Here is a 15,293-nt window from a genome sequence, read left to right as displayed (position 1 = left end):
GATGCATCTCTCTTAGCCACTCAATCTGTGGAATTACGCTCACTAACGCTAATAATGCTTGCTCCATTTTGCATCCATTTACGCAACCCCTTTTGGTATATTGTATACATTTCTTCGAACTTTTTATTCTTATTGGATTGGACTCTTTTCAAGCTCAAATTCAATTTAGGGTAGAATCAATTTGATTTAAATATAAAAAAAAAAATTGTTTAAGATATTGATGAATTGAAATCTAAAAATAATTTAATTTTATATTTAATTTAGATCAATTTAAATTTAATTTATTTTATAAAATCAAATTTAATCTTTTATTTGTATTCCACTCGGTGGATTAGAATTTGAATAGGAGTTTAATCAGTTTAAATTAAATACAGATAAATCAACCCCGCGAATTGTACTTTCACAAGATTTTAATGGATTGGCCTGTTATAAATTATTTTTAATTTTTAATTATTTGTTATGTTTTATAAAGGCCAACAGACTATTTCCCACCCAAGGTATGTTGATTTTCCAAAGTTTTTTTCGTTAATTTTGAAAATCTCATTTACCCATCCATGATTGATTAAAATTAACGGAATCCTAACCTTTAAAAAATTTATCTCATTTTCCCTTCTAAAAGTTTAAAAATTAACATTTTTTTTTTCAAGCCAAAATTGAAAAAATCACATTTCTCTTTTAGGATTTAGTTTCAAAATCCGATCACCTTTTCTAATGTCATCGTCAGCCATCTCTCCCTCCCAATGGTTCCCCTTCCTCTGATAGCCTGTCTCAACTCTACCCTAACCCTTCCAACGTCTAGAAACGTCATCTGGGAAGAGGAATTGTCTTCCCATATGAGATGACAATGTCTCTGGATGCTAGAAGGGTTGGGGTGGAGGTGAGACAGACCGTCGGAGAAAGGGGAACCGTCGGGAGAGAGAGAGGACCGACGATGGCATTGAAGAATGTGATTGAATTTTGAAACTAAACTTTAAAGGGAAAATGTGATTTTTTCAAACTTAGTTTAAGAAAAAAAAAGTTAATTTTTAAACTTTTATGAAGGAAAAATGAAATCATATTTAAGTTTATTTTTAATATTAAATATAAAGTAACGATTATACCCTTAAAATTAATATATTTAAACAGTTATAGGTGGTAAATAAGATTTTCAAAATTAATGGAGAAACTTGAAGGGATTAGTATATCTTGGGTGGAATATAGTGCTTTGGCCTTTTATAAATCGTACCGGACGGGCCACAAACCGCAAACCCCGAAGCCTTGGACAAAGTCAATCAGCAACGCTAAATTCCGAAATCCATCCCCAATTTCAAATAACTTTTAATTTTAAATTAAAAAGAAAAACAAAACAAAACAAAAGCTAAAGCTGACCTTTCTGATCCACACACACTGTTCTTTCATCTCTCCAAACGAACAATCGCTCGCTCTAGCGACTCCAGGGGTTCAGGAAAACCCTAGCAGGTTCGCTGACCTTTCTTTTTCTTTCCCTTTCTGCTGATCAGTGTTTGCTGCTTCAGTCTTTTAATTTTTTTAATCATGTTTGATAGTTAAAGATTATAAGGCTCACACTTTAACTTTGTTTATGAGTTTTTAAAACTTGTATAATTTATTTGAATCATTTTTTTTTTTTGGTTGAAATACTTCTGGAAATTGAGATAATAGACTGCCTAACCTTCTGAATATGCAATGGTTGTTGAGTTTGGTTGATTGCGCGTGTTGGCCTGAGCTTCTTAATATATAAAATAATTTCTTTCTCCAAGCACTACTGAGGTTAAACAATCTTTGTTTTGCAGTGCGTGAAACAAAAAGGACGGTTTAATAGCTTCAGCAACATGTGTCAAACCAATAGAAAGTGAAAGAAGGGAAATTTCAGAATAGAAATAGGAAACCCTTTGGAGGAAATTAAAGCGAAATAAGATGAAGATTGCAGTAGAAGGATGCATGCATGGAGACTTGGAAAACGTTTACAAGACCCTCCAATACATGGAGCAAATCAACAACTACAAGATCGATCTCCTCCTCTGTTGTGGCGACTTTCAAGTGAATTCAAACTCCCATTTCTAGATTTCTATTTTTTTTTTAATGAAGGAGGAGAGATTGTTTTTGTTTTATTATTATTATTTTTTTGTTTGGAAATTAGGCCGTGAGAAATGAGGTTGATATGGAGAGCTTAAACGTGCCGCGTAAATATCGTGAAATGAAGTCGTTTTGGAAGTACTATTCGGGTCAAGAAGTTGCCCCAATCCCCACCATCTTTATAGGTGGAAATCACGAAGCTTCTAATTATTTGTGGGAATTGTGAGTGTTTTATTTTATTTTACTATATTTTTCAAGTAATAATAACCCGTTAGTTGCACAATTTATTTTTATTTTTTAATTTTAAGGTATTATGGGGGATGGGCAGCGCCTAATATATACTTCCTAGGATTTGCTGGAGTGGTTAAGTTTGGTAACATTCGTATAGGTGGACTTTCTGGAATTTACAATGAGCGCCATTATCATTTAGGTTGGCTATTTTCTGAATAGATTATGTGTTAGTCTTTGTTATGGTTGTTATAGTTATGCTTTTGTGTGAAATTATTATGTTGTGTATGTGCCAGGACACTTTGAGAGGCCTCCTTATAATGAAAGTACTATTAGGTCTGTATATCATGTTCGTGAATTTGATGTGCACAAACTCATGCAAGTCGAGGAACCGATTGATATTTTTCTTTCGCATGACTGGCCTCGTGGCATTACTGAATATGGGAATTGGAAGGAACTTGTTCGGTACAAGCGACATTTTGAAGAAGAGGTTATTATAATATTTTTAGTTTGAGGAAACAAGCATGTGTTGGTGGTGCTCCTTTTTTTTTAATCACATTTTTTTTTATTGAACAATGATTGATCTTGATCACTTCTGTGGTTGGTGATTATGTTCAGATTCGGGATGGAACTCTTGGAAGTGAAGCTGCTGCCCAACTGTTGGAGAAGTTGAAACCTTCTTATTGGTTTTCTGCTCACCTACACTGTAAATTTGCTGCTGCTGTTCATCATGGAGTAGGTGGTCCTGTAACAAAGTTTCTTGCACTTGATAAGTGTCTTCCAGGACGTAGATTTTTACAGGTATGCATTGTGAGCTGTAATTGTTTGTTACGAGGATAGCCTTGTCATTATGACTGGAACTTGAAGCTAATGTCGTTGGTTCTGGCATTTATTTATTTTTTAGGTTTTTGAACTTGAATCAGAGCCAGGACCTTATGAGATTCAGTATGATGAAGAGTGGTTGGCTATAACTCAGAAGTTCAACTCTGTATTCCCTCTGACTTATAAAAGTGCAAATTTTAGGTATAATATTTGAGAATGTATTTTAACTAATTTCAGAATGCCCTTTTCTTGGTCTTCATTCTGGGTTCCATTCTTGTATAAGCAGCAAGTGATCCAGTTTCTAATGTTACAGGGATGTACAGCTTGACACACAAGATTCTCGTCAATGGGTCAGGAGCAGGCTACAAGAAAGTGGAGCTAGACCTTTTGAGTTTGCACGCACAGTCCCTTGTTACAACCCCTTGCAATCTGTGCATATTGATTCTTTTTCTGGTAATAATTCATACATATAGTTATCTCATTCTTAGCAATTGAAGTTAGTTATGTTTTGTTTTACAAATTATTTAGTTGTACCAAACACTTAAAAATCTTTTAAATTATGTAATTGTATGACATATAACGGTTAAAGAAATCAAATCTTGGAGCAATGCGGTGATGCTTTGCTTTTTAATTTCCTTGTCATTGATTTAATTTTTTCTTCTGCAGGAAACCCTCGGAATCCACAAACGGAGTCTTTCTTGCGGTTACTAGAACTTCCAAATCTTCTTGACAATGCTCAGAGTGATGCTACATTGAGTCATGGAGGTTGGCATTCTATCTTTGTTGCTTGTCATGCTTGGCTTTGCCTTTACAAGATTGTTCTATATAAAAGTTTTTGGTCATATTTAGAATCCCTTGATTAGGTTGTTAAATCCCTGAGACTTAGTTGAGGTGATTGATGTGTGTGATTCGCTAAATGAAACGAATTATTGATTTTATATATATATGCAGGTCCTGATATTGACTCAGAAGAAATTCCCATTGATGATGTTGATGATACCGAAGAACTTGCAGAAGTTGATGTGGCGAACTAAGAATGAAAAGCTGTGAAGATTTTGTGTGTTTAACTTACAAGATGTCCGGTAAAAAGAATCTCTATCAAATCTGCCGGACATCTGAATCTACTGGAGGGGTAGAAGGGCCTTATCAGTTGATCTGTGTAAAAGCTCTTTTCCTTACGGTGGATTAGAATTGTTCAGCTGCTCTTCTAATTAACTAGATAAGTTGGGGCTTTAGGCAGTGCTTTGAGTTGTCTAACTAAACGTGAACTAGACCCATAAATAGCTCAGGTAGTTGATTGTCAAGTTTCAGTTTATTCCAATTTTTATTGGGCAGGTTTTTTTCAAATCCTTGAAAGACAAATCAAAATCTTTGAGTTATTTGGTGTAGTAGTTGTAGGATTAGTCACTATATTTGAGATTTTATCTGTTTAATATGGCAGTTTAATATTGAAAAGATGGTTTGATTTAAAATTAGAATGGTTATTTGAGATAAAATTTAGCACATTCAAATTATTAGAGGAGAAAAATAATCGTTTCTATTACTAATAATTGTTAGAGAAGAAGAAAAAAGTTTATGAAGGGAGAAAAATAATTGATGGTGATGCAAATTTCAATTCAAGTCAACCCAAATAATGATCCAATCATGACTGGTTTGGATTGAACCTGCTTTTAACAAAAATTGACTTAAGAAAGATGGATTTTCTCCGTAGGGAAATAATTGGAAATAAGTTCATTGATTGTCTCAGCATCCTTTTGAATACTATGCAATAATTCAATCACTAAATGTGAAAGGCAAGCCAAAACACTTTCTTACCAAAAAAACAATCCATAGATTTCTTGCTATGGTTCGTTCATTCTTTATTCTATGACAGATTGCTACAACTTCATGGCTTCAAAATTCCAATTCTACTGACAGAGTACCACTTTATGGCTGGCTTCATTTGGATGAGTTTAATCAAGATCTAATTCAAGATTTACTCAAATTTAAATGGATTTAGGCCAAAGTTTGTACAAGACTCTATTCAAGACCGACTTAAATATAAAAGAATTAATTTGAAATCAATAAATTGAAGTTTAAATTTAATTTAAAAATAATTTAATTAAAAAATAATTTAATTTTCCTTTCAGTCTAAACCAATTCAAAATTAAAAGAGTTTGATTTTGCATGAAAAATTATTATTTATATAACGTTAGAGTGAAAAAGTTGTTCAATCAAACTTGGGTGGGAACATGTGAATTACTCGTTAAGACAAAGTTGGCCTAAAACTGTTATCATTATTATTGTTAGTTTGTTTAATAGTGGTAACTCATGAATGAGGCTGTTGAACTCGCTTATTGAGAGTTCAGCGAATGCCTTGTACAGGGTTTCGACAACCCATTGCTGGGTTCTGAAGTTAGGAACTATTTCAGACGTTTACACGGCCAATAAAATCATTAGTGGGTGCGTAAAATGCAAGGAGTTAAGCTTTGCTTACCGACTGTTCGAAGAAATGCCTCACAGGGACACTGTTTCTTGGAACACGATGATCGCTGGGTTTGTAAACTCTGGGAACTTAGAGATCGCTTGGGACTTTCTGAAAACCATGAGGAAATGTGGGTTGTGTGCTGATGGTCGTACCTTTGCAAGTATACTTAAAGGTGTTGCTTGTGACTTGAAACTTGATCTTGGGCAACAAGTACATTCATTGATTTTTAAGGTGGGTTATGAAGGAAACGTTTATGCAGGGAGTGCTCTTTTGGATATGTATGCAAAGTGTGCGAGGGTTGATGATGCATATTTAGTATTTCAGTGCATGCCAGAGCGTAATTATGTCACTTGGAATGCGTTGATCGCTGGGTTTGCGCAATTGGGAGATCGTGAGGCTGTGTTTTGGCTGTTACATTGTATGGAGAGGGACAGTGTGAGGGTTGATGATGGCACATTTGCACCACTTCTTACATTGCTTGATGATGTTGAGTTTTATAGATTAACCTTGCAGATTCATGGTAAGATTATGAAGTATGGTCTGGAATTTGATAATATTGTTTGCAATGCGATGATCACTTCCTATTCAGAATGTGGTTCCGTTGAAGAAGCTAAAAAAGTTTTTGATGGTGCTGTTGGCACCCGGGATTTGGTTACATGGAATTCTATGCTGGCTGCTTATTTGGCACATGATAGAGCAGAACTTGCTTTTAAGCATTTTCTTGATTTGAAAGAGATTGGATTGGATCCTGACATGTATACTTGTAGTAGTATCATAAGTGCATGTTTTGAAGAATCACATAAAAAACATGGAAAATCCTTGCATGGCTTGGTGATAAAAAGGGGAATGGAACAGTCAGTCTCCATCTCCAATGCACTTATAGCCATGTATCTAAAATCAAATAATAAGTCTATGGAAGATGCTTTGCATGTATTCAACTCCATGGAGTCCAAGGATCGTGTCTCTTTGAATTCCATATTGACTGGATTCTCTCAGTTTGGTTTCAGTGAAGATGCATTGAAGTGTTTTGATCATATGAGATCTTCGCTTGTCGAGATTGATCAGTATGCCTTTTCGGCTGTACTTAGATCTTGTTCAGATTTAGCAAATCTCCAGCTGGGTCAGCAGGTTCATGTCTTGGCAATTAAATCAGGTTTTGAGTCAAACGATTTTGTTGCTAGTTCATTGATTTTCATGTACTCCAAATGTGGGATAATTGAATATGCTCGTAAATCCTTTGAAGAGACGTCCAAAAGAAGCTCGATTACTTGGAATTCCATCATTTTTGGGTATGCACACCATGGACAGGGAAATGTTGCACTTGATCTCTTCTTCCAAATGAGAGAGACAAAAGTGAAACTGGATCATATAACCTTTGTTGCAGTTCTAACAGCTTGCAGCCATATTGGTTTGGTAGAACAAGGACAATATTTCCTTAAATCAATGGAATCACATTATGGCATTCCACCTCGTATGGAGCACTATGCTTGTGCCATTGATCTCTTTGGACGTGCTGGTCAACTGCATGAAGCAAAAGCACTAATTGAATCAATGCCATTTGAGCCTGATGCAATGGTGTGGAAAACTTTTCTGGGGGCCTGTAGAGTTTGTGGCAACATTGAACTAGCTAGCCAGGTAGCAACCCATCTGCTGGAGATAGACCCTGAAGAGCATTGCACTTATGTTCTGTTATCCCACATTTATGGGCATCTTAAGAGATGGGATGACAAAGCCAGTATTGCAAGGCTAATGAGGGAAAGAGGAGTGAAAAAAGTCCCCGGTTGGAGTTGGATAGAGGTTAAAAGTGAGGTTCATGTATTCAATGCCGAAGATAGATCCCACCCTCATTGTGCTGAGATATACAACATATTGGGAGAATTGATGGATGAAATCAAATGGCTGGATTTTGATGCTAGTTTAGATGTTTTGGTGCATGATTTCAATGAACGGAAAGGAAAACGAAATAATCATTTTGTTATGTAGAGAGAGGAAATAGCATCAAACCAGTGCAAATATATATTTCTAATTGAGATTTTCTATTACTATAATGTGATTCATTTTTTCATCTGTGTAGGTATTGTTAACTTATTTCATTAGGCTGCTGTGTATCTGAGCTTAGATGTCCTCGTAGGATTAAAATTGGACCCAGTTCTAGTAAATAAACTACTGTATTACTAAGTGCACTCGATCATATATTTTATGTCTTTTTTAACCTGTTTTTCTTTGAACAGAACACCACAGCTTTCATTTTGACAGAATTCCAGGCTGAAACTAAAGCCAATGTAATCATGAGGGACATTATGACAATCGTCATTGAACAAGGTTGAGGTTGAGGTTGAGGCAACAGCTTCTCTTATCAGCATTGATCTCTCTGAACTTGATATCGATTCTATGCAACTTCCCCCCAGCAAAATTTGTGGCACCATTAGGTACAATAATACACGAGTCTCTACTATATGGCCTTGCCTTTGTTTGGTTTTGGTTGCATGCTTCTGAGTTTGACATTGACTGTGTCCTTACCAAGCTGTAAAATGTCTGAGTATAATGATGAAACTTTCAAAGTCTTTTCTATTTTTGTTTCCTCTGTTTTAATGTTAAAAATTTCCCTTTCTTTCTTAGGTGATTTATGTGTGATTCAATTATTCTTTTGAGTGGTGATGATGACGATGTATGTGAAGATGATGATCGGGAACTTGATAATGTCATTGTTGTTGATAAGCTACCTGTTGTTCCTGCAGAAAAGTTGGATGGAGGAGCTTGAGGGTGTTATTCTCAAGATGTGTAGTGATATTAAGGAGGAGAATCTGTGGATGCCTGTTGACTCTGAGACCCAGAACACTAGTGCTTCATTGAGTATAGTACCCTGCAGCAGGAATTGTTTGATGGAATTGACAACCACAAAGTGCGATGGGTTAATTGCTATGTCAAAGTGTGAGGTTGTGGGACCTCATTCCTTGATTAGTAGGCGGGGGATGGCATGGCAGTAACACCACCAAACTTATAATCATCGGTTTGAGCTTAAAAGATAAAAATTCTATCTATAAACACATTATATTCTTATATTAGTAATAACAATTCAATCATTGTATTGTAATCAAAGAGGAGGAGAGGAGATGAGATGAGATATTAGCAAATTAATATGAGTTTTTTGTTGTGTTCTCAATACTGCTTGTTTGGACTTATCATGTATGTATGGTGTGTAACTTATATATGCTTTGCTTTGCATTGCATATAGGTACTTAATGACGTTTTATTATATATGTGTTAATTAATTAAGTTATAATTTCTTTATTTAAAATCTTTTATGAGCAAGCAATAGATAAAATAAGCACTTGTAATAAAATAATTTTATTCTGACAGATTAAACAGGTTGAAATAAATTAATTGGGCCACCTTCTAAGCAAGAAGAATTAACAATTAATTGGGCCTTATCCAACCCGGCCCATTTCTAGTTTGTATTTGATAGATACACCGCCTGAGCCGAAAACCCTAGCCTAGCAACTTTCTCTTCTCTCTCACTCTGAGCAAAGGGCCGCAATCTCTTAGCGTCGATCGATAGAGCACTGCAGCTGGGATTCGACAGAATTCCTGGCTGAAACTTAAACCAATAGCAATCATGGGGGACGTTATGATTATGAACCAGGCGGAGGAGACGGCTTCTCGTCTCGGCATCGATCTCGCTCAACTTGATCTCGATTCTATTCATCTCCCACCTGGAGAAAATTGTGGCATTATTACGTATGAAATTCCTCTCTTTTGGTTTCGTTACTTAGGGACGGTTACGAAATTTATATAAAAATTTAATTCCTCATTTTTATGCTACTGTGTTCGAGTGTTATTTTGTGATTGCCTGGCTTCTTGGAGTTCAACTTCTCGTTATTGTTTAGTTAATTTGAACGCTGTGAAAACTAAAGCTAAGAAAGTTAGGGTTTTAGGTAAATCACGCATGTGGTTCTAAGCTAATATTGAACAGATGGGCCAAATGTTTTTACCCTACGACTTATGTGTGGTCTTTTGCTAAACTTTAACACTTGACTATAATGCCGCTAGTTTTATCTATTTTTTCTGTGTTTTTATTGCTAATTTCTGTCTGTTAACTTTACTGTTTCCTTTCACTAGCTTTTTTGTGTCTGATTTAATATTGGTCTGTTGTATCCTTTTGAGTAGTGATGATGACGATGTATACGAAGATGATCAGCAGGAACTTGATTCTGGGTTCGGTAATATTATTGTTGTTGATAATCTACCCGTTGTTCCTCCAGAAAAGTTTGAGAAGCTTGAGGGTGTTGTTCGCAAGATCTATAGTCAGATTGGTGTTATTAAGGATGATGGATTATGGATGCCCGTTGATTCTGAAACCCGGAAGACTTTAGGTTACTGCTTCATTGAGTATAATACCCCACAGGTATTTATATTGAATTGTAATTTAAAATTTTTTATGGAAATTGCTATTTTCTCAGAGTTTTAAGCTGTAGATGTTGGTGCATGAAACTCTTATTTGACTTTGGTTACTGATCTAGGAAGCTGAGCTTGCCAAGGAGAAAACCAATGGGTACAAGTTGGACAAGGCACATATTTTTTCTGTGAATATGTTTGATGACTTTGATAAGTTTATGAAAGTTCCAAATGAGTGGGCCCCACCAGAATTTAATCCATATACACCAGGGGTAATTATTTTACTAAGTGATTAATTGATATATTTAATTTTTTTTCTTCTGTGTGAACTGATGTTATTTGCTTGATTATCATTTCAGGAGAATCTCCAACAGTGGCTCACTGATGAAAAAGCCCGAGATCAGTTTGTGATTCGTGCTGGCACTGATACAGAGGTTTTATGGAATGATGCGAGGCACTTGAAGCCTGAGCCTGTTTACAAGCGCACTGTAAGTGAACTCTCATTTGCCTTACTTTCTCAAGTGACACTGCATTTATTATCTATAGTTGCATCCTTTTTTTTTTTTTGTTTTTGTTTTGAAAAGCATTGTTTCTCTACAACATAAGTTAACTCACAGTTTCCTATTTCATTTTATTTAAATAATATGGTTTGATGAATGACTATAGTCTATTTCCTTCACAGTACTGGACAGAAAGTTTTGTGCAATGGTCCCCCCTAGGAACTTACCTTGCCACAGTTCACAGGCAGGGTGCTGCTGTTTGGGGAGGTGCAGCTACTTTCAACCGCTTAATGCGTTATGCTCATCCTCAGGTGAAATTTGATTCTTGTTTCATACTGTATCAAGCCTTATCGCTGGCTCTTCTTCTATGAAGTCTTACTGGCACAATTGCAGGTTAAACTGATTGATTTTTCCCCGGGTGAGAAATATTTGGTTACCTACAGCAGCCATGAACCGAGTAATCCTCGTGATGCTAATGTGAGATGTTTTTACTCTACTTTTTCCACTTCTCATCGTTGCTGATTGTTACCTCTGAGTGGATCCTCATGTGGATTGAATTTTATTTTTAGAGGATTGTTTTAAACATCTTTGATGTGAGAACTGGGAAAGTGATGAGAGATTTTAAAGGAAGCGCCGATGAGTATGCAGTTGGAGGAACAGGAGGTGTTGCTGGAGTGTCTTGGCCTGTTTTTAGGTGATTTTCTTTCTAATCAATCTACTTGGATCTTTGAAGAGCTTTATTTTTGTATTCTAGGTAAAATCTTGTCCATTACTGATGGATTAATATATAAATTTTCCAGATGGGGTGGTGGGAAAGATAAGTATTTTGCCAAACTTGGGAAAAATGCGATATCTGTCTATGAAACTGAGACCTTCACCCTTATTGACAAGAAATCCTTGAAGGTTGAAAGTGTTATGGACTTCAGCTGGTCCCCAACTGACCCTATTCTTGCCCTGTTTGTTCCTGAGCTTGGTGGTGGAAACCAGCCTGCTAGGGTGAGTACTTATTTACATATTGAGTTGCATTTATATTTTCATATGATTAGTTCTTATGTCTATCTGTCATCTATTTCCTAGGTGAGTCTTGTCCAAATCCCCAGTAAAGATGAGTTGAGGCAGAAGAACCTTTTCAGTGTCAGTGACTGTAAGATGTACTGGCAAAGCAATGGAGACTATCTTGCTGTCAAGGTTGATCGCTATACAAAAACCAAAAAGAGCACATACACTGGCTTTGAGTTGTTCCGAATTAAAGAAAGAGACATACCCATTGAGGTTTTGGAGCTTGATAATAAGAATGACAAGATCATTGCCTTTGCTTGGGAGCCAAAGGGCCACAGGTTCGCAGTTATTCACGGTGATAGTCCAAGGCCTGATATTAGTTTTTACACCATGAAAACTGCAAACAATACTAGCCGGGTATCAAAGCTAACTACTCTCAAGGGCAAACAGGCAAATGCTCTTTTCTGGTCTCCATCTGGCCGTTTCATAGTTCTGGCTGGACTCAAAGGTTTCAATGGTCAATTGGAATTTTACAATGTTGATGAGCTTGAAACAATGGCAACAGCTGAACATTTTATGGCCACAGATATAGAATGGGATCCTACTGGAAGGTAATTTATAATGATACAAAAATAAAAATGATGAGGTTAACTGTTCCATGGCTTCATATTTACTGAATTTAGCTGGGTATTTGTTCTAATTTGTCTTTGGAAAAATGTGCTTTCATTCCAAATAGCTTAAAGGCACCTCTTTTTGTCTATTGTTTTTGTTTTTCTCCTGATATTTCTTGTAATTTAATCGTGATTGTATTTTCTGTTCGCATTTTTATAGGTATGTTGCAACTGCTGTGACTTCAGTACATGAGATGGAAAATGGTTTCAATATATGGTCCTTCAATGGCAAGCTACTTTATAGGATTCTGAAGGATCACTTTTACCAGGTAAGATGTGTCATTATTACTCTTTTTATCAAAGGCTGCTATAAATCTATGAACCAGTTGTCTATTTGATATTATGCAATACTTGGAAGAAATGATTTTCATGGTTTCTCAGTTGGAGAGCACTCCCAGACATATTTTTATATTTTATCGAAAGGTGTTACTGATCATTAGTGTAACAATTGTGCATAATTAATCCATCTCATGGAACCCTTTTTCTTTAGTTATGTTTCACTGTGGCAAATGGCTGTGATAAAAGTTGTTTACATGTTGGCCAGTGTTACTTCTGGATGTTTATTGTTGTGATCTGATTATTTTGTACTTATCTTTGACTGTAACAGTTCTTGTGGCGACCAAGACCGTCATCATTCTTGAGTCCTGAGAAAGAAGAAGAAATTGCAAAGAATTTGAAGAAATATAGCAAGAAGTATGAGGCAGAGGACCAGGATGTGTCATTGCAATTGAGTGAGCAGGAGCGTGAGAAGCGGAGGGCATTGAAGGATGAATGGGAGAAGTGGATCAACAAGTGGAAACGTTTACACGAGGAAGAGAAATTGGAAAGACACAGGCTGAGGGATGGAGAAGCCAGTGATGAAGAAGAGGAATATGAGGCAAAAGAAATTGAAGTTGAGGAGGTGGTGGATGTTTCAGAGGAGGTCGTTTCTTTTGACGAGTGAGTATCTAAAGTGGTATTTCTATAAAGCTTTGGAGCCGGATCCACAGATATCGTGTAGACAAACAACTGAAGTGGAGCTTTTGAGAAGCTAGTATTTAGTGTTTACTATCTTTCTCCCTGTTTCTTTTGTTAAGTTGTGACTAGTAGCACTTAACTTATTATTATAATGCATTTAGATGCCAATCAATTTTGTTGTCTGGTTTTGTAATTTTTGGTTGCAACTGAAGGTATAAATGGATATCAAAGTAGTGATTTCTGTCAGCCTTCTACTCAAAAACAAATTTTGGTGGACCTGCAATTCACAGGCGCTGGAATATTTTGGGAGACAATATCTTGTTTGTTCGTTGCTTGCCCACGCTGCAACAATAAAAACCAATACAATCTTCTAATGGGATAAGGTGCGGAAATGTTTTGAAGAATTGTGGTGATAAACATTCCTCACTTGCATTTATACAACTGTCTTGGTGTGGTTGCTTTCGGTTTGATGGGCAACTTATTTAAATGCTAGTGGAGGAAGAAAGGGGCCAGGGAGGGGTGTACGAAGTGATTTGTTTTGATGAGGTGCAAAATCAACAAAGGGACAATGCTTATCCGTTTTGATTTTGAAAATTATTAGAAAATATCAAAAAAATCTTTAAAATTTTATTTTTAGGTTTCTTGGTTTTATTGTTTCTCAGTGATTCTCAAAATTTTATTTCTACTCCATGGGATAAGTTTTGAAGATCCCTTTACAAAGAAGGTACATGTTTCAATTTATTTAAGGCTATTGGTTATTGTATAAAGGGCACAAGACAAGCAATCACAAATAAACTGTAATTGCAAGCTGCCATTATGGAAACATTTCTCTGTCACTTCTCCACTCACGCCACTACAAGATTACTTTATGTAATTATTTTCCCTTATAAGTCTCACTAGTCAATCATCCAGACTCTTCTTCAATCGCCGCCAACTTCATCTCTGTATACTCAAATTTATTGTTGATTTATATACTGACAATTTGGACCTTGACATCTTGTTTACTTCTTCTTCTTCTTCTTCTTCATCATCATCATCATCATCATCATCATTAACTGTTAATCTGTCCCAAATCATGATTATTAATTGGTTACGAAATGAAGCAAGTTGCCATCAATCATACCCACAGTCTTGTTGCTTCCTCTTTCTTCTCCCCTTTCCCTAACTTCGAAACTAAACAAAACAGAAATATGTGTAAAAAATAATTTGAACAATAAAAAAGAAAGCTTAAACAATAAATAAAGCACAAATTTGAAATTTATTGGTAATATATTAAGATTAAATTTTTAATTTATTTAGTACAATAATTAATAATCAATCATTGAATCTGAACTCTCAAATAAGAGTTTTTGATTAAAAAAAAATTGAAAACCCAAAAACTTTTTGTTTCTTCTATTTTGGTCACACTAGTGTGAAATTATAAAAGAAAACGTGACAAAAAAATGTATAATAATTTTCTCACGAAATAAACAAAAGGGTCCAATCAATAACTCTCTTACAATGAGAAAAGAATAAGATTACAGCTTTCTTCCACCACCCATTCAAGCAACTGCCTGCCTGGCCTACAACCAATACATTCAGATTCCTATCTACATTCGATTCAATCCCAATTTCAGATTCCACTCAAATTATATAATAATATTAATTACACGTAAAAGTCTTTATACAATTCTACAATCTTCTAAAACTAATCAAGAAGCAACAATCTTTTCTTATGTAGGTGTCTATGAGGAGGTTCAAACTTGATGCCAATCCCGCATCAATAAGGATTTCAGGGCCTTGGCCACCCTCTTCACCTTGAGACGTCTGTTTAGGATAAAACTCCGTGTAGCTCGTTACACTAAATTTGGTGGACAATATCTCACAAACCTAGTTTATCATGTGTCGGATCTAGGCCACATCAATAATGATGTTGTCAGCGGGAACAAGGCTGCACACTCTCCCCAAACCCCTCGCCTGAGAGGTTGTGTTGATGCCAATACCCATAACGGTAAAGGAGTTGAGGGCTCTTTTTCAATTAGTCCTTGGTCACCCTTGTGAGGTGCCTTTTCAGGACAAAAACCTGTGTGTATCGTTTCATCAAAACCAGTAAACAATACCTCACAGATGAAGTTTTTTATGTGTCGGATCTAGTTCACTTCTGAAATCACACCTTCATTTAATAGTTTGATTATTTATCAT

General features: G+C 35.9%; 3 protein-coding genes across 4 annotated transcripts; all 3 read left to right on the top strand.

Annotated features, from left to right (window-relative positions):
- The first annotated feature begins 1,236 nt into the window (after positions 1–1,236).
- Positions 1,237–4,502, top strand: LOC123194013 (lariat debranching enzyme). Its single transcript, XM_044607118.1, has 10 exons — positions 1,237–1,458; positions 1,791–2,037; positions 2,138–2,295; positions 2,382–2,503; positions 2,598–2,791; positions 2,920–3,102; positions 3,206–3,324; positions 3,437–3,576; positions 3,790–3,888; positions 4,075–4,502. The coding sequence occupies exons 2-10, from the start codon at positions 1,915–1,917 to the stop codon at positions 4,155–4,157; spliced, it is 1,221 nt and encodes a 406-aa protein (XP_044463053.1). The 5' UTR covers positions 1,237–1,458; positions 1,791–1,914; the 3' UTR covers positions 4,158–4,502.
- Positions 4,503–5,272: 770 nt separating this feature from the next.
- Positions 5,273–8,849, top strand: LOC123194105 (putative pentatricopeptide repeat-containing protein At3g25970). Of its 2 annotated transcripts, none has more exons than XM_044607256.1 (2): positions 5,273–8,019; positions 8,329–8,849. In XM_044607256.1, the coding sequence occupies exon 1, from the start codon at positions 5,438–5,440 to the stop codon at positions 7,571–7,573; it is 2,136 nt and encodes a 711-aa protein (XP_044463191.1). In that variant the 5' UTR covers positions 5,273–5,437; the 3' UTR covers positions 7,574–8,019; positions 8,329–8,849. The 2 variants fall into 2 exon arrangements, with proteins under 2 accessions (XP_044463191.1, XP_044463192.1); XM_044607257.1 differs by having other exon boundaries at positions 8,210–8,849.
- A 219-nt stretch (positions 8,850–9,068) lies between these two features.
- LOC123194807 (eukaryotic translation initiation factor 3 subunit B-like) lies at positions 9,069–13,358 on the top strand. The gene is made up of 11 exons (XM_044608239.1): positions 9,069–9,328; positions 9,758–9,995; positions 10,111–10,257; positions 10,345–10,473; positions 10,668–10,796; positions 10,879–10,962; positions 11,055–11,179; positions 11,286–11,481; positions 11,563–12,095; positions 12,316–12,424; positions 12,763–13,358. The coding sequence occupies exons 1-11, from the start codon at positions 9,207–9,209 to the stop codon at positions 13,096–13,098; spliced, it is 2,148 nt and encodes a 715-aa protein (XP_044464174.1). The 5' UTR covers positions 9,069–9,206; the 3' UTR covers positions 13,099–13,358.
- Positions 13,359–15,293: the final 1,935 nt, after the last annotated feature.

The sequence above is a fragment of the Mangifera indica genome, chromosome 13 (assembly GCF_011075055.1).
Source record: "Mangifera indica cultivar Alphonso chromosome 13, CATAS_Mindica_2.1, whole genome shotgun sequence".
Lineage (NCBI taxonomy): Eukaryota > Viridiplantae > Streptophyta > Magnoliopsida > Sapindales > Anacardiaceae > Mangifera > Mangifera indica.
This window is presented reverse-complemented; position numbering and strand designations above follow the sequence as displayed.